Source organism: Oryzias melastigma, linkage group LG13, assembly GCF_002922805.2.
Source record: "Oryzias melastigma strain HK-1 linkage group LG13, ASM292280v2, whole genome shotgun sequence".
NCBI classification, from domain to species: Eukaryota; Metazoa; Chordata; class Actinopteri; order Beloniformes; family Adrianichthyidae; genus Oryzias; species Oryzias melastigma.
This window is the reverse complement of record NC_050524.1, coordinates 24,451,999-24,472,052: the sequence shown is the minus strand read 5'-3', so window position 1 is coordinate 24,472,052 and position 20,054 is coordinate 24,451,999. Positions and strand designations below refer to the sequence as shown.

Sequence of the window (20,054 nt, the reverse complement as noted above, 5' to 3'; positions counted from 1 at the left end):
GAGACTGTCTACATGTCATAAAAATTAAATTGCAAAATATAATTGCTAGATTTCTTTAAAAGTTTAAAAAAAAAACATCCTAATTCCAGAAAAGTTAGATTTTCTCTAAATTGGTGTTGTTTGATTTTGCAGGGTTAAAACAGGATTTGGGCTACTTTGCCTTTCAACTGATCAAAGTTAAGTTTTACTCTCTTATCATTATTCTGTTTTTGTTTTAGTTGAAGAGAGTTTCCCGCAGCCCATCCGTTCACAGAATGCTGTGGATGTCTCTCTGTTTAATGGTTTCCGAGCAGAAGAGGGACTTTTACAGTTGCACTGAGAAGGTGGAACATATTTTCCCAATGATGAGGACACAGAACGAGTTAGAAAAAGATCTACAAATTGCTGCCAACAGTATCAGTCTTCACAAACAAACAAAGGTGTTAATTATTTCCTCAAAATGCAATTAATTTTGCTTTGAGTGGATGCCTAATAACATCAATTACTGTGGGCTTGGAAGAAAATCACATTTGGAGAAGTGCCTTTATTTTCCCCTGTCATATTTCTATATAATGAAGTTGGACTGGCCCCAGGTTAGTTTGTCACAGTAAGCTCAGTTCCACACATCAATGGGTTTGTATCTCCTACTGCTCCAAAAAACGGCTTAGTATTACCAACGGCCTCACAAAAAGAAGAGAAGTGATGTCCCCTGAAACAAGTTTGTTTAAAGGCACATGGCACCATAACTGCGTCATCAAGATAAAATGCAACCCAGACCTAAAAAGCTGTTAAAAACAGACTTCAACATGTTCTTGTTGCATTTCTATGGATAGACAATATATTAATAAATTAGGTTTAAAACTGTGTTTCTGAGTATTACCTTATTTAAGTTGCTGTTAAGGAGCAGATGAAAGAGAAATGCTTGAAAAAGTTTAAACTGATGTGCGATTTGTTATGTGGAAAATACCGTGGGTGGGCCACAGGCCCCCACTTCCGCTTCATTCTGATGCATCCACTTGCAGACAAATAGATCCACGTACGTTTCCATTTTCCTCGTCTGCACTGGAATCCGGCTCCAAACTGTATGGCTGGATGGCTCCAGTGTTGCCCACCCTTTTTGCTGTACCACTAATGTTTGGTTATGAGGGCTAGTAAACTAGCGGGAGAGCATGTAAACAGTGATCTCACAGCAACAGGAGGGGGGGCGGAATAACTGTCCCGCCCACAACTCAGAGGCAAATTTCTAATACACTACTGCAGTGCGCAGAGAAAATATGTCCTAAAAAAAATGGCTAAATGGCATAATCATAATTAAAAGACCAATGGGAATGCTTTGAAAATAGATCAAAAGATGGTCGTAACCAAAAATGAAAAAGAAAAAAAAAAGAAAATCATTTTGTTTACTCATATAAAATTCAAATTTTCAGCTGCTTTCCAATTTAGTTAAATATAAATCATGCCAAAAACAGGACAATGTTGGCCTCTTTAAAATAGTTTTAGGGCAATGCTGATTGTCCAATAGACAGTGTGTGAAAAACACCACTAAATAAAAACAGCACAACACAACAAACACATTCAGCACTTGAAACAAACTGGGAACGTTTCAGCTTTATGGTTGCAAAGAACATTTTTCACCCCAAAACACAACTGCTGCAAGAGGATAAGCGACAGCTTGCACAAATTGGAGAATGAGGTTTGACAGAATTCACTTTTCCCCATCAGTGAGCAGCTCCCTCTCATAAACAAGTCAGGTGTAATCTGAAGATGAGACTGCTGTGTCCAACAGGGTGAAGATGACTCCCGTGTGTTGGAAATGCAGTAATCCAGCAGCTGAAAAATAGAGCAGAACAGCAACGTTTCATTTGTAAAACCCAACCATGACTTTGGTCTTTTGGTGTATGTAATCATTTTTAGAAGAAGCTCCTTTGACACTTTCAAACCCGTGTTCTCTGTCTTCTTGGTTTTTCTGCTCTGACTCATCCACCTCCACCTAAACCTTATTCTCCTCATCCCCCTGTGTCCTCTTTATCACATTTTACCTGTTGCTACGTGTGATCAGTATGATTTTAGTTAAAAAGTACCATCAAACCATACTGATAATACCCAGATATTCTTTTTTCTAATTAGATCCTTATCTACCAGATATTTGGTACATGAGAAACCTCACAGGGCACAGCTTTGCATCATCAGCTTCATAGTATTTTTTTAGAGTTTTCTTTTTGGTTAAGTTTTGTGTGTTTTCTATCTTTGATCACTTTCAGGAAATAAAAATATTATGATTTTGTTGAGTTTTTACTTTTTACATGTAAACATTGTTTCAACTGATGTGCAGAATGGTAACTAATACACAGTGGGGCAGAAAAGTGTTGAGAGACGGAATGTAAATAAATAATCCAAGAAATCACATTACATGATTTTTAAAGAATGTATTTTATAATGGTACAGAAAAACATTCATCTTAATACTTTGTTATTAAATCCTGGTTGAGGTCAAACTTTTCCTAGTTCTTCACCAGGGTTGCAAAATCTACAGCTGCTATTTTGCCTCATCATTCCATGCAGTTATTCTTGAGGCATGTGATGTTTTGGGGCTGTCGTTAGCTAACAAAACATGATATTTCCACCCCCATGCTTGGTGTTTCTGGGATGTAACTCAGCATTCTTCTCCCTCCCAACAGCGAGTTGTGTTTATAAAAATAGGCCCATTTTGGTTTCATTTGACCCCATGACACTCTACCAATCCTCATCTGCAGACTTTATAAAGACCTGAACATGTGCCGGTTTAAACGGCGGGACCTTTGGAGCTCTGCAAGATTAGAATCCATGATGACGTAATGTGTTACTATAGTAACCTTTGTTTCTGTGGTCCCAGCTCTTTTTGAGTTATTGGTCCCCATTTCAGGGTGGTTCCTTAGTATCCTTAAGATCATTTGCACTCCTTAGATGGAGAGAGATTGTCCGTGATATCCTATTTATTCCATTTTCCAATAACTGCTCAATCATCAAAATGGATAAATAAAAAAAATATGTATTTGTTTTTTTTGTATTATATTGTTTACAGTTGTAGATAAGTTAATTATTTATTTAGTTATTTACATTTATTAATTTTTGGTTTGGTACAAGACACATTGCACTGCTGCAGTTGATTGATTGGTTGATTGATTGGTTGATTGATTGATTGATTGATTGATCGATTGATCGATTGATTGATTATTCTAGATTGGTTCATCCCAGTCTTGTTCAGGAGTACAGTCTTATCTGTGGTGTGCTTCGACAGCTCTTTGGATTTGGTCATGGTGGAGAGGTTGGAGTCTGAATGTTTATGGTGTTGAACAGGTTTCCTTTAAACAGATAACCGGTTCTAACTGCTGCCATTAATACAGGTAACTAGTGGAGGATAGAAAATTACAAAGAATTAACAGGTCTGAGAGGGACAGAATTCTTGTTTGTTTGAAGGAGCTAAATAATTATTTTCTGCACCATTTCACAAATAAATTATTTGCAAATAGTTATTTTACATTCTGTCTCCTACAGTTCAAGTATACATATGATGAACATTATAGAGCAAACTCATGTTTATGAGTGGGGTAGCTTGTAGAATCGATGATTAACAAATACATCTTTGCTGCAGAGTACTGGGACAGCTATACGTCTAACAAGTCAAACTTACAGAAACAGAGATCATAATCGACGCCTGATGATGAATTATACTTTCACTCTAAAATCAGCCCTTATCTCTGCTCTAACTGCTGAGTGGTTTGTCTGAACCTGTGAACGTGTCTGTGGGTAGAAATGACATAACATTCTTCTTTCATCAGATGTTCACCGCTTACAGCTTTTTGATTATGAAGTCAGGTAAAACTGACATCAGCATAAACATCAAATAAAGAGCTGATTCAATAGTCTTGATTTGAATCTTTTTTGTTTTGATGGAGATGGGATGTGTATTTCAGAAAAAAAAACTCCAAGAAAAATCAATCAGATTGGCACAAAGAAAAGCTCAAATTATGTCAGAAGCAAAAAGATGAGCCTCTGGGCCTCTCTGATTGACAGTTCTGGGAGCTTTCAGCAAGATTTGCAGTTCTGCAGACTAAATAACAGCAATCTAAATATTATCAGAAGCAGCAGAACTGGGTGGAACATCAGGCAGAAGTTATTATGTTTACATCAGCTGAAGTGAATTACAGCAGAGAGTAATTCACAAACACATCTGCAAACGCTCCAGAGGCGTTAAAGAAAGTGATGGGAGAGCATCTTCAGGACCAGCCTATGAACAGAACCTCAGGAGTCACAACAGTCCTTCAAAACTCTTGCAGATGGCTGCCAGGTGGAAGCCACATGCTTTTGCTGATTTTATAGGTTTGCCCACTTATACATAAATTGACAGTCTGCTGTTGCTGTCCTCAATCACTTTATTTTACACTTAACTCTATTGCCACTTTAAAATATGTTGTGCAATTTCTCAGTTTCATTACTTTAGACCACTGGTGCAATTTCTTCCTTTTTTATTTTTTTACCATTATTATTGTTATTTTTCATTTTAGTTTCCCCACTGTGGGACGAATAAAGGCTCATCTTATCTTATCTTATCTTTTCTTATCTTACACTTTTATACTTTGTTGTTAACATGATGAAGAATCCATTTTTTCATCAATCCACATGGAGCTGAAGACCAGTTGAAACCAGTTCAGTCCGGCTCAAAGGACTTCATAAGTAGTTTTTCACTGAAAAACAAAGCTGTAATTACATTGCAGTAACAGGGATAAGGACACTGACCAATAAGGTGTTAAGGTTTTTTGGGGGTTCTCTTGTCCTGGAAACCATTGGCATGGAGCCAGATAAGGCCCGCCTGCAGGGTATATAAGTGAACTGTATTTGATGAGTTTTTTGTCTTCGCATGTCCCAGAGATCTCTGTACAGGTCTCAACCAACTTTTATTAAAATGACTAAATTCCAATTGAGTTTTTTGATCGCTTTCTTCCACATCAACAAAGGGGTTAGCAGAGGTTAGCAGGGGGCTAAATTTACAATTGTCCCTAGAATTGAAAAACACAAACACCTGCTTCAACTAATGACCTGTAGAACAGACACCTGTCCACAGACTCCAAACTCTCCAACATGGAAAGACTAAAGAGCTTCCAGTGGATTCAATAGAGAAGATTGTAGACCTGCACAAGACCAAAATGGACCACAAAACCATCAGCGACAAACAGGGTGCTAAAATACAAAAACATGACCATCAATGCTGAGATGTTGATGCCATCAGTCACTTTATTTTTGTTTTTTTCACTGTATTTTATTCTCAATCCAAATCACTTTAAAAATGCGTTGTGCAATGTCTGTAACATTAATCATATCCACAATGCTATTGCTTCCTCTTTTCATTTTTCTTTTTGTATTTTTTATCTCTGCAGTATAACTTTGTTAAATGGTAAATGGCGTATACTTGTATAGCGCTTTCTACCCTCCTTCGAGGGCCCAAAGCGCTTAACGGTCACAGACCCATTCACCCATTCACACACACATTCACACACTGGTGGTGGCTCCGCTGCCGAACACTGGCGCCAACCTCCCACCAGACGCAATTCGGGGTTCAGTGTCTTGCCCAAGGACACTTCGACACATGGGCGGGCAAGGCGGGGGTCGAACCCGCTCACTTCTGATCAGGAGTCGACCGCCCTACCACTGCACCACATCTTTGTAAATATTTTTCTAATTTTTCTATCTGTAATGCTGCCGTAACCCTGAAATTTCCCCACCGTGTGACGAATAAATCTTATCTTATCTTATCTTAATCCAACTAGTCTCGAGTTCCAAGCTGGATTGAGCTGGTAATGTTTTCATGATTATGACAAAAGTGAGAAATCCTCCTAAAACAACACGGCAGGAGTGAATGGATGACCTGAAAGCAGCTGGAATCACAGTCACCAAGAATACCATTGGGAATACTTTGCACTGCAGGGGTTTAACATCTTGCAGTACTGGCAAAGCCCTCCTGCTTAAGAAGACACATGTAAAGGCCCACCTGAAGTTCACCAATGAACACATTCAGGATTCAGAGAGTGATTGGGAGAAGCTGCTGTGGTCAGAGCAGACCAACATGGAGCTCTTTGGCATCAACTCAACCCATCTAGTTTGGAGGAAGAGAAACGCTGCCTTTGACCCCAAAAACACCATCCCCGCTGTCAAGCATGGCGATGGAAAGTCATACTTGGGGTTCTTGCGTTTGAAATTTAACTGTTTTACGCATGTTATTTAACAGACCTTTATTATTGTTATTATTATATTTGTATAATTGTATTTTTTGCACTTTTTTTGTTTCAAGAAATAACAATTGTGTTTTAATTAGGATTAAACTACTATAACTACAAATTGAATGATTAGTTTAAAAAAATGATATTAAAAAATACTTGTAAAACACTGTCACTTTTTTATTTTAAGCTAAGCAACAACAAAAAAGACAGTCATCCACGGAGTCACGTTACAACAAGATTTCATATCTGCATCCAAAAGCAAGAGCAGCTTTCCAATCAAGAGGAAAGATTTGTATACCGTATACACATATAATTATAATTTCCTGCAGCTGCTCTGTAAGCCTCAGCCTGGGAGAGAAGGCTCTGAAGTCCCTCCCACTGACAGATGTTTGGCAGCTTGAAAAGCCTTTTGTGAAATGTAAACTGAGAACAAATCTGGCATAATTTTGTGGCTTTTAAATCTCACATCCTCCCCACTAACCAATGCACTCCAGCACCTCCCATCCCATCTTTTTTTTTCCCTTTTTCTCAATTTTAATATGTTGTGTTCTTTACTGGATTGGTATTCCGTTCTTCTTCTGCGTGCATCAGCACATCCATCAGGAGTTCAAGCTTATTGAGTTAAAACGCACATTTGAATACAGCCGCTCCCATTTCTTCTCAGCATGGCTTTGTGAGGAACTCAGCCCGAAATCCTCTGGCGCTAACACACGTGTCTGCCTGTTTATGGCTGCATGCTATCAGAAGCTACCAGGCATTCAGGGAGGCAGACCTGCATGTATAGATGCACAGCAGGCACCATGCTGCAGGTCTGCTACCTTTACACTAACATGACGGAGCATTTAAGCCCCTGAGTGGTGCCACAGCATACTTTGGATTTGGAGTGAACATATTTTAATAAAAAGGTTCCACTGAATATTAGTTTGACTTGGGGAAAGTTAGACATAACTTAAAAGGGTTATTTTGTCCGTGTTCTGGAGCTTATTCCAGAGCTGCCGCCATAGAGCCAGGCCTTTTTGGACTGTGAGTGGGATCTGGTCAGACCATTTTGGGCTCCCAGATGCTTTAAAGTCCCACTTTGATCATCTTTTGATCTTCTGTGAAAGTGGTGTTTTGATTACAATTACGTCATTTTTAGCTAAACTGTAAAAAGAAAGTTTTATAAGACTTAGTTTCTGCAGAGCAGCAGTACTTATAAATTTGCCTCTGAAATATGGGTGGGACTGTTGACATCCAGCAACCCCGCCCCCTTTCCCCTTCTCGTTGCTGAGAGCTCAGAGCAGCTAGCTTGGTGGGTGGCCCACCCAGTGTGTTTTCTAAGTAATAAATGTGCAATTTTTTAAACAGTCTTTTTGAACCATAACAATTTGAATAAAGAAATGCAATTTACATCTTACTTTTCTTTATATGTGTTCTCCATCCTCAGAAAATGCCACAAGAAAATGTTAAAAGCACTAAAAAAACTGTTTTAATTGAAGTGAGTTTTTAAGATACTACAAATACATGGAGGAACATTTTATTGTTTTTACGTGCCATCTCAAAGTTTGGATAAGTGCAGAGAATTAGATCCATTGATATGTAAATAATCCAAGACATGTGTGGATCACAAGGCAGTGGTGTACCGTCAGGGCCTGCAAAGCCCTCAGTGAAGGCCTAAAATGATCTGGAAAGAAGTATCTAAATCACAGAGAAATGTTTTTATATATATATATATTTGTCCAAAATGCATTTTACATCTTTTCAACTGTTCATGGAAGTCTGCTTTTTGCTCATACAGTCAATTCTTCCATCCTCACTTCCGGTCTTTGCACTGGGTTTCCATTAAATAAAACACTGCTGATTAAACATTAGCCATGAATGGATTAAATGCATTGACATTGATTAAATCAATCAGAATTTGAGTTAGTCTCTTAGCTTCATGAGGGCAAAGATGACATAATCACATCCGATGGTCAAAGCTTGCGCTACCAAAACCTAACTTCTTCTGTTCTTCAGGTCGTAGCTGCAAATGATTTTTGTTTGAATCTCTCGCTGTTTTGCAGTTAACAATAGAAAAAGCCAGAGAAGTTGATTTAGTAGCGCATTTATTGTGTAAGCCAATCTTAAGATGGACTTTTCCAAAAAAAACTGGAGATCGTCAAAAATGGCCGAAGCTAGCGAGCCTGTCTAAACAGGAGAAGGATTTGTTCGCCACTTTCAACCTTCCAGCAGTCCTGTTTGGCCAGGTAACAGAGTTTTGTGACAATGTTGAGCGACAAAGAGGCCAGAATGAGAATTTCCATGCTGCCACTGAACGCACCACACAGCTGCTCATTGAGCTGCAGATACTCATTACCAGCAACTTCATGGCAGGATTTTAGAGAATGTCATTTGCCAGTCAAAAAAAGGTTTCAAGACCATGAAAAACTAGTGTTTATCACCTCATCGACCCCCATAAACTTCAGGAGCAATCATTAATGTAATTTCAACGTGATCATCCACAAAGCTCCGGAGCGCTCTTTCAGCTGTCTCAGCTGAGAACAGAACATACTGGCAGACGGCATTTTGAAGGGAAATCTACCTCTGATCTCCTGGACTTCCTTCATAGATAGAGTTCATCTTTAAATGGGTTGGATTTGCTGTAAATAAAAAATACTGTAAATAAAAATGCTTATTTTCAAGTTGAATGAGTTGTCAATTGTACTTTGATGTTTGTTGTTATTGCAGTGGGAGGAGACTTGCATGAGCAGAGTTTGTTTTCACAATATGTGCAATTGCAATGAATTCAGTCTATTTAAATGATCTATTTATGACAGAATTGCTCCATACAATACTATTCATTTATAGCAGGATGGTGTTAAAAACATAAAATAGTTCATATAAACCAGGATGGTTTTGGTGGAGGAAGACTGAAGGCTCAGCTCTGGAATGCACAGGCCGCTACTATCACAGAGTGATTCCAGCAGTGAACCTCAGCAGGGAAAGGCTAGTAGATAATATATACAAGATTGATGAGCAATGTTAAAAACTGTCCTTTTTCTCTCTTCTCTGCATGTCTAGGTGCTTCGGTGAAGACACCTGCATAACCATCCCAGACATGGATGCGGTGGTGATGGTCCTGCAGCCCAGCGAGCCCCGGATCACCATCTCTGGAGTGGAGAGACTCAGCCGGCCAGCCTCTGACTTCCGAGCTTCAGGGGGAATCTTTCTCTTCCAGGACCTCCACATCATCAGCACGGTCACCAGAGCAGACACCGCTGTGCGCCGCACAGGTAAACGCCAGCAAACTTCCACGCAGACGCACTTTCCTGTTTGTAAAGTTTGACTTCAGAAGAAAGTTTGGGAGGAACAATGCAACTCCCCTTGAGGAGAAATCTGTCTTTGTTTAATATTTCAGCAGGTGTTTTTCACATTTAGGATGAATTCCCCTCTGCATATTCAAACATCACCTGTTTGAAACCTTCAGAGAAACTAAACAAACATTTCACAGCACCTCCAGAGGCAGAAGCCACGCAGAAGTAAGCACTGCTTCCATCTGGAACATCTGCACAAACACTGAAATCAAGACGCTCCTGTTATTTTTGATTCTTTTTTTTTAAATACGTGAATATAAATTCTATCAAAGCCTCACTGAGGGATTATTCTGCTGTTGTGAAAATGTTTGCATATATGGAACGCCAAACATCAAGACTCTGACTGATGTTTACTTTATTATTATAATTTTTTTTTTTTTTTGGTGTCGGTACATTCAAATAAAAACAATCACCTGAAGAAGAAATACAACTCAATAGTTTGCGAAATGAATTCTATGAATCCTGTTTTATTTTGGGTAAAGTTACTGCAAGACAGGGTTCACCTCCAAACATGATTTGTGCATATATTGCTGTCTTTGATGTTTGATTTTCACAATGTCTCAGATTTCCTAAAATGATTTTGTTTTAATGAGAATGAGAATGAAAACAATTAAAATAAAAAATAAAAAATAATTTTTCTTCCTAACATTTTCTATTTAGACAGATCAAGTTTATAGTTGAGTCTTCTGTAAACTTTAATAGACAAAAAGATACGTAAATGGGGTCAAAATGTAACCAAAACCTGTTTCATTAAGACTTCTAAAGACTCACTCCAATGAAAGTTGTGTTTTGGTGTTTTTAACACGTTCTTCTAGCATTTTTGTTATGGAGGACATAGAGAGAAAATTAAGATTAAAATATTTCTCTTTTCTTTTATTCAAATTGTTGTGCGTCAGGAGTAAATGAAAAAAATGCAGTTTGAAAAAGCTTGTAGTTGTGATGCAAAAATGAATGGGAGGCCAGCACCTCCCTCCTTCGAATGTACATCTGCTTGTAGACGGCTAGATCCATGAACGTCTTTAATTCCCTCGTCTGAGCCATAATCTGGATCAAAAATGAATGGCTGAATAACACCGATATAACTCGTCACTTTTGCTGCATGTTATCTTGGGGTTGTAAAGGGCTGTAAGCTAGTGGGAGAGCTTAGAAACAAAAGGATAAAGGGAAATGAGTGCAGGCTTACGCCGGGGTCACACCGGATGCGAAAGCGCCGCAAAGCGGCGCGGAGCGGAGTGCGCTGCCATTCGGCGCCCATGTTAACCTATGGCGTCGGTCACACCAGGCGCGGAGCGACGCGGAGCGGTGCAGCGCAACGTTTCGCCGTCTGGCCTATTTTTTCCGCGAGCCACGAGCGCTCCGCGTCAGTACTGGCAGGAAGTTGCATCAAAATACATGAGAAAATTCGGTTTATTTTCAAAATAGAACCAATTTTTCACAATAAAACGCCACGATTGACAAATGTGATCATGTTTTTGTGTCTAAACAGACTGTAGAGATGAAAATATGCATACAATCAAAACACACAGACACGCGTGCGCGAGAGCCCACACCCCACAGATCTCGAAGCGGGTGTGCTGGGCTCCAGGGTTCTGCGAGGAAAAAAAGCAGGGCAGACGGGGCCCCCAATGCAGTGGGGGGACACTGGAGCGGGACATGGGGCTGCGTTTGAACGAGAGAGAGGCAGAGGAGCGGTTCTTCTTGGAAGAAACATCAAGTAATATTTTTAGTTTATTAATTTACCGACGGAAACACGTGGGAGTGCGTGCGTGCACACAGACACACAACAAAACAGACAGACACGCGCGCACAAACAGATCAATGAAGTGGGCCGACTGCGGAGTTGGGGGCGGGGTCTGTGTCAACAGGGGCAGAGACCATCCCCTTTTAGCAGAAACACGGGGTGATATCCTGGTTATTGACCATGATGGCAAAAAAAGCAATAGCTCTAGCAGAAGCGCCTGTCGACCGTCGCGGAAGAAAATTGCGTCTGGTGTGACCTATAGAGCACCACGAAGAGGCCCGCGCTCCGCGGCGCTTTCGCGTCCGGTGTGACCCCGGCGTTACTCTGTCCTGCGCTATCAGTCCCAACCATAACTTAGAGGTAAATTTCTAATGAGTTCCTGCTGTTCTGCAGAAACTGTCCTAACAAACTACACAGGTTTTTTTTTTTTTTTTTTTGGGGGGGGTCCATTACTACTTTAGCTAAAAACGTCATAATCATAATTTAAAGACAAACGGGAACACATTTACAATAGATCAAAAGATGATCAGAGTGGGCTCAAACAAAAATAAAGCAGCCTCAAAGAAACACAATCTGACCGGACAGTTGTACAGACTGCAAAGATCATCTTTTGATCTATTATAAAAGGATTCCAAGTGGCCTTTTTTATGATTATAATGTTTATTCTATTCTATTCTTTATACCCAAAATCTATCATTTTTATCGTTTTCTAGGATATGGTTTCTGTGGAGCGACTTTAATATGAAATTCACCTCTGAGTTGTCCCACCAGCTTACAGCCTCTCACACCCTCATCCTGACATTATACCAGAACAACAAAATGACCATTTTCTGTCACAAGCTTTTCCAATGCCATTTTTCATCTGCTCTTGATTCACAATCATTTGAATATAGAAATAATCCAAAATTCTAATTTTGAGCTTACTTTTCTTTACATATTTTCTGTCTGAAAAATGTCACAAGATAATGTTAAAAGCATAAAAAAAAGATTTGTCACATTTGGTCTTTAAAGCTGCTGGTGTGGTTTCCTTTCTGCCTGTTTTTACAGTCCTCACCTCAAATCCTCTCAGGTACCTTTAAGAAGGAGCCCTTCTTCCCACCGCAGGCACTTGCAGTGTCAGCTAGAGCAATTTGTTCGTAATGCCTTGCCAGTTGTTGAGTCATTTTCACTCAGCACACCCTTTCCCTCTCCACACAGCTCTGCGGGCTTTTGGCCCTTTCTTTTTTCTTTTTTTGTTCCCATCTCCGCCCCTTTTTGTCCCCATTATGCTGCAGAGCTCTACCTGCTGCGTAGGGCCTGTATCTACCAGCAGACTCATTCTCTCAGTCACATTGCCATGACCTGCAGCAAATGAGTACAACTCGAAAATCCAAGCCGCAGTCCCACAATCTGACCACAGAGGCGGGAGCCGCCCACCTGGGCCCCGAGCCCCGCCGCCGGCAGTCAATTAGGAGCAGATAAGCCGAGCGAGAGGGAGGCTTTAGCTCTCCATTGTGTGGTAATGTGCAGAGGAAGAGGAGCGGAAAGTGGCATTGCTTTCAGAAGGCAGAAAAAGTCTTTCTGTTGGTGTAATAGAAACTACAGCTGGGAGGGAGAGATTAGCTGGACACCAGGAAAAGACAAAAATGGAAAGAAAGATGGAGAGTTAGTTTGAGGCTGCGACTGTTACAATGGAGCCCCATAATAGACAGATTTTGTTTTCTCCCATGGCTTAAAGGATTCAAGATAAACTGCTCGTTTCTTTCACAGGGCAAGCAAGTGTAGATCCGCCCTTTTGCCCTCGTCGAAGCTTTGCCTTTCCATCATTCATTTGTCTGTTGCTTGAGCCACCTCAGCACTGTCTGCCTGTCTGTCTCTATGACAAAAGGACAGAATCTCTCCGAAGCTTAAGCGGACACCTTTAATAAAACCCAAGGTCACATACCAGTTTTCATTTGTTTGACAAAAAACACCAGTTCTTGAGAACATTTGCCATCACTGCATGGCAATTGGATTTCCATTTCTATAACTTACTTATTCATATATAAACTTACAGGCAACTTTATTAGGTCCACCTTGCTAGTACTGGGTTGGATCCATTTGTCTTCAGAACTGCCTTCATCCTTGGTGGCATAGATTCAACAAGATTCTGGAAGCAATCCTCAGAGAGTTTGGTCCATATTGACATGAGAGCATCAAAGTTGCTGCAGATTTCTTGGTTGCACAACCATGATGCCAATCTTCTGTTCCACCACATCCCAAATAATTTATTGGGTTCTGGTGACTGTGGAGGTCATTTGTGTCCAGTGAACTCATTGTTCAAGAAACCAGTCTGATATTGTTCCAGCTTTGTGAAATGGAGCCTTATCCTGCTGGTAGTATCAGAAGATGGTACACTGTGGTCATAAAAGGATGGACATGGTCATCAACGATACTCAGGTAGGCTATGGTGTTGTAGCCATGATCAATTGGTACTAAGGAGTCCAAAGTGGGCCAAGAAAATTTCCTCCACACCATGACACCACCACCATCCTGAAGTGTTGATACAAGACAGGATGGATTCATACTCTAATGTTGTTGATGCCAAATTCTGACCCTGCCATCTGAATGTGGCAGCAGAAATAGAGACTCGTCAGACCAGACGATTTTTTTTCAATCTTCTATTGTCCAGCTTTGGTGAGTCTTTGTGAACTGTAGCCTCAGTTTCCTGTTCTTACCTGACAGGAATGACACCCAGTGTGTTCTTCTGCTGCTGTAGTTCATCTGTTTCAAGGTCTGACGTGTTGCACGTTCAGAGATGTTCTGCAGACCTCGGTTGTAACCAGTGGTTATTTGAGTTCCTGTTGTCTTTCTATAAGCTAAACCAGTCTAGCTATTCTCCTCTGACCTCTGGCATCAACAAATCATTTCCTCCCACTGAACTACCACTAACTGGATATTTTCTCTTTTTCTGACCATTCTATGTAAACCCTAGAGACAGTTGTGGGTGAAAATCCCAGTAGATCATCAGCACCAACAACCATAGCACGTTCAGTCACTTCCGTCACCTTTTTTACTCCACTCTGATGGTCAGTTTGAACTATAGCAGATCGTCTTGTCCATGGCTACATGCCTAAATGCAATGAGTTGCTGCCATCTGATTGGCTGGTTGGAACAAGAAGTTGACAAGTGTGCCTAATAAAGCAGCCAGTGATTGTATATGTAAATATGATTAAAATGAATAAATTTTAGCCCAAAATACAAAATGGGTTTCTACAAATATACACCTCATGTGTCTAAAGATTTCTAAGCCCCTATTGTAACAGTAAAATCTGTCTAACACAAGAGACTTCCGCTCTGATCTGTTAAATTAGCTGTTGAAAAAGACAAATGGAAAAAAAAGGTTTCTATGTTAACTTGTGGGTAAAACTTTACTTCTTCGAGTTTCTTCTCTAGTTTTTACTCTGAAAGTTTTAGAAGGAGAAAAAAAGATGTCTTCTTTAAGGTTTGTTGTTCATTATAAGCTTTAAAAGCCATATCTCCAAGCAGTGCCTTTAAATGTGGCAACTCCTGGTGAACATTGAAGATCACAACCTAAGATGTACCCTCTGAATTAAGGAACTAGAGGATTTAAATCAATAGAACACCTTCATGTTGGTTGTTGTTTTGCAGTAACTAGCTCTTCTCCCCAGTAAAACCTGTAAACCTTCAAGCTGGGATGATGAGCTGACTAAGAAAAAAGCCTGGGGCCCCTCGTGAGGGGGATCCCTGCAGAGTGTCAGGAAGAAATGTTCTCATTCCTAGAAGGAGTGCAGTATCTCCCCATCAGACACAAAAATCCCCTCACTGTTTTGCTCACTCTCCCTGTTTTTCTCTACATCCTACTGTATTTGGCACACCTGAACACACACACGCACACACTCACATATTTCTGTCTCAGCCCACTGGGATGTTGTTAAATGGGCATAGCTCCTTCTTTCCCTTGGGATCCCGGAGTGAGGGGAAAGGCAGGGTAACGATGAGAAGTGGAGGCTAGGGCTTAGTCGACTGTCATAAAGCCCCCAGCATCTACCTGGAGCTGCTGTGATGGGAGCTGTCGGAAGGAGCCGTGAACATAGACAGTCATGGGCTCCTGTGGTTCTGAGTTCACGGGTAATTGGAGTCCAGGAGTAGCTGTTGCCATCACGTCCTGGACTGTTGGAAGATGGCTTTTTCCAAGCATGTGGCAGCTCCCTCCACAGTCTTTTTAGCATGGCAGCAGCAATTACCAAACAATTAAAAGTGAATTTACTGGCACTGATGTTTGTTTGGCTCATTAAGTGAAGGCAGTCTAACTAAAGCAGCACAACTGGTTTGATGTGAGCTGCAAAACCCTGTATTTGAAAGGAAATATCCCCAATTAAAGAGCATGAACCCAAATGTACTACTTCAGGATCAAACGTACATACTAACTCACACACTCTATATGAGCTAATCAAAAGGTGGTTATGTATGGACATTTGAATCTGGTTTGTGTTGTTTGCAGCACATCAGGGCGGTGTGCTGGAGGAGATTATTCACAACCTGGACTACTGTGATGTCTTGGTGTTGGGAGAGGAGCTGAGTCCGGAACACGAGTCTCTCCAACTGCACCGAAGCTCCATGCTGGGGAAACACCTCGACGCCACCAATTCCACCTCTGGCATGTCCATATATGGTAAGTCAAGGAAGTTCAGGTCCTTTTTTTAAGGAGACATACTACTAAAACAGAGCTGCAGTTTAGAAACAAAGCACTGGTTTGACCCCACAAATATAAAAATTGCATGTCTAAAGAGAAAAATGAATCCTGTGTAATCTCTGACTGTATAAGAGAACTGGACCGGGTAATTCCAGCCCCTTACATTCCAAATAGGAAGTACCTGCTGGCTCCAAGGAGCCAAAATCCCATAGACTTCTATTGAGAAATAAACATATTTTTGTCAGCACAACCATTCTTGCACAGATACCTTTTTTTTAACATGTTCTTGCAAATACTCATATATATATATATATATATATATATATATATATACACATTGTAGTTCAACTTCTTTAAATTCTGAACTGACAAATCAGATGCCTCAATAACAGCATGTGGTGCCCCCTGGCCGCCAACTCAAATGTTCAAAATGTTGACTGACAGATATTCCCGAGTTTGTGTTCAGAGGACGGGGTGTAGACTTCCAGAAAGCTCACTCCTGATTGGCAACAAAAGCTGTCATATAAACGTTAATGCAGACCAACTGAAAATTCACTGGTTACTGAGCTCATCTGGCTCTAAACGGCGACGTTTGTATCGTAGAAAAATGACGACTAAATTGATTTCATTTTACTAGAGCCTGTCTTTTTTTTTTTCTGAACTTGTCTTGTATTTAAAAAATCAGTGATGTACATTAACCCTATAAGTTTAAAGGTTAACCTAACAGGGAAGTTGGAGGCTGACTCCACCCAAAGGCGAAATTTGAAATTCCAGTCAGAGGGGTGGAGCTTGGGGGCTGGACTGTTATCACGGATCATGACGTGAGACTTCTGAAACTTACATGGTTGACCAATCACAAAATTCAACTGTAATACATGAATTCAACTTTAAGGGGGCAGCACACAGATGTTTTTTGACTAAATTTTCAAAAATTAAACTATTTGATTTGAATTTGTTAAAAATTTCACAAAGACCAACAGACAGCACTTTTAAAGCCCCATTGGTGGAGGTCAAAAGCCAAAAAAAAGTTGATTTAGCATTTGGTAACCCTTTAATGTGACTTCCACTTTAATCAACAAAAACTTTCATAGACACATACTTTCATAATATTCCAATGCTATTTAATAAATGCTTTCAAAGCATGATCAGAAGTGTCTTCGATGAGTATGGATTGGCAACAGACATTCTTTGAGCTCGGGAAAGGGCGGTTCTCCATATTCACGGATTCTGCTTATTCGCAGATGCCTCTGGTTTGGTTATTGTTTATGGCTGTAAAGCTTCTCACTACACCTTTTATTCATTTTTCTCAGACACTTTTCACACTTTCTCTCTTGCTTAAACTCTCAAAGCTCAAATCTTCATGTAGAAATAAATCCTGTACTAAAGAATAAAAACAAAAATCAAAGAAATTAGAGATTTATGTAGATGTAGAAAAGAAGAGGCATGCAAAATTGCACCGATAAAAATCTGCTAAACAGTGAAAGGTGAACCACAATATGTGTAACAATCCCCATGAGCTGTAAAATTTCAGTTTCAGAGAAACATTTCCTTACTAGGTCTGACCCTGCCCATACAGCTTGGACTTTCCTTCCTAGAGGTTTATCCCAATAAAAATTGATATTTTACTTCACTCAATCAAAATTTCCACCTCCTCTGAATTTGGACAAATTGCTCTTTATTTCAGGCTTGTTTTGGTCTTCAGATCTAAATTTCCTTCAAAGCTGATTTTCTTGTATTGTAGGGTGGAAATACTTCTACCATGTTGATGATCATGCTACATAAAGATCGTGAGCAGTGATGCTGCAATATTTCTGTGCACCTACTTTAATTGTTTGTTGCTGTAATTCTCAGGTGTGGACTCCATGTCGACCTATGAGCAGGTAATCCGACAGGTGCGCTACTACAACTGGCGACCAGAACAGCAAACGGAGAGGAGGTTTCGCCTCACCTGCTCAGAGCTCAATGGTCGCTACACCAGCAATGAATTCAACCTGGAGGTCAGTTTCCCAGCTACATTTCAGTCTCACTGCTGAAGCTTATTTTGCACACAGTCTTTTTTCCATAGAACATTAGATCAACAAACCAAGCTAGACTAATATTTTCCAAAATAAAATCCTGCTTTTAACATTAACTGATGCTTTTTTTGTTAACTTTTATTTTGTTGTAATATGTTCATTGTGGCTCAACTTTTATTTCCCCTTTAGTAGAAATTTTAGAGTTAATAGTGTCCCTAAGAAGGACTAACACAAATGTACTTTTTTAATCAATATTTCAGTATCTTTGTTTTGTGGTCTGGTATTCAAACACAAATTGTTTGCTCACATAAGTTATTTTCCTAAATGCTTTAAAGACATAACCATAGGAAGGACACAGTTGCGTTGAGGTCATGGAGGTTTTTGTTTTATGTACCGACATTGGTTTTATTATTTTTCTGCTGCACAATCTCTGTAACTGAGGCTAATAGTGCAAGATTAAACTAAACCAGAGACATAAAATGCTCATTATGAGAAAATGAAACAAACCAATATCAGCCAGGACATTGCCCTTCATGGAGAACAATAAATGAGAAAAATATTTTTTCTGTGAATATAACTGAAATTAACAGATATGTGTATTTTATCAAATGTGACCCAGACCAAAACCATTCCACATTTAAATGTCAAAGACAAAGATACCGGATGTCAAAAGGGCTTAGGTAAAACACACAGCAAGGAAGATTGTTTCAGAATATTAGGAGTGTAGGAAAAAATCGGTTTGATGATTCATTGTTTTGTATGGCGATACTTGTATTGATTTCAAATGCTGACAAGATATTTAGTCAATTATTTATGAGCATCTTTCAGCTTCTTACTTTTGTTTTCCACCTAGCCTCCTGACCGCTATTTGGCAGCACAGCACACTCAGCCTCTTTTTGCTGCTCTACACCACGGCCCAAACAATAATACGATCTCGAGAGGACCAGCTTGTGTTAAGCCTACAGTCAGCCTCGCGTTTTTTGTTGTCATCAGACATGTAGTTTTTACTTGGAATGGGTGCTAAACAGAAACTCTGTGCCATGTTGCTGCCCGCATTATATGCAGGTTGCGGTGCTTCATAGCAGCTCGGATAAGAACAAGTGAAGGCGTGCAGCCGATCATGCAAAGCTTCAGTCAAAATACAGTTGGCGAAACAAGCGAAAGGTTGTACTGAACTTCACGGTTATGGGTACTATTTCAGCGACCTGATGGATCAAGAGTGATGTGTCAATGCTCTGAAAAAAGCTTGTTGTTGTGGTGATGAGCGATGAAATACATGTTTACTTCTACATGTGGGAAAACAAAACTGTAGCGCTACAGTGCACACTGTCATGTCAATAAAGCATCTTAACCACATTCAAGAACGCTTCTTCATCCTGCCATCAAAATGAAATGTTTCAGGAAAGAATTAGCTTTTTTTTTTAACCTTCGTTCAGCACTGTTCAGACTCCCGAGCCATTTAAATGCTAAATTTAGCGATGTTGGAAATAAACAGCACTTTATTTCCTCAAACATACTTTTCAAAACTTACTGGTTTCGGCAAATTCATTGTTGACTGCTCTCTTAAAACAAATATTTCCCAACTTACAAAAATTTGCTCAGGTGAAAGCAACTTGTAGCCAATATGAGATACGGTTGCAGTTCCTAATGTTATGATCATTAAATGAAATTAATGTTATCAATATATTTCAATAAAAAAAGATCCTCTTCATAAAAAAATTGTTGTGGTACAGTTTTGAGATATATTGTGATACATATCATATCTTGATACATATCGTATCGTGATACATATCAGGATACACATCGTATTGCCAGACTTTTGCCAATACACACCCGTACAGAATATACTGTGAATATTGTGTATTTTAATTAGTCTTTTAAAAAGTATTTCTGGTTGTGAATGGTTACAAATCAATTTTGATTGATCACAATTTCTTGTGAGTGCAAACTGCATGAAGGTGATTGTGCAGGCAAATAGACATCGCAAAAACAAACCCAAAAAAATAAAAAAATAAATAAAAACCTCCTAGAGGCACTGACAACACTGTTCCACATAACA

The 20,054-nt window shown here is 39.7% G+C and overlaps 1 protein-coding gene across 1 annotated transcript in view; it reads left to right on the top strand.

The window, feature by feature from the left end:
• Positions 1 to 20,054, top strand: part of LOC112136445 (calsyntenin-2) — a 425,180-nt gene that overhangs the window by 393,021 nt on the left and 12,105 nt on the right. Inside the window, exons 12-14 of the mRNA XM_024258148.2 lie at positions 9,272 to 9,483; positions 15,789 to 15,959; positions 17,832 to 17,977. Coding sequence (XP_024113916.1) covers positions 9,272 to 9,483; positions 15,789 to 15,959; positions 17,832 to 17,977 — 529 coding nt within the window. The remainder of the gene's footprint in view (positions 1 to 9,271; positions 9,484 to 15,788; positions 15,960 to 17,831; positions 17,978 to 20,054) is intronic.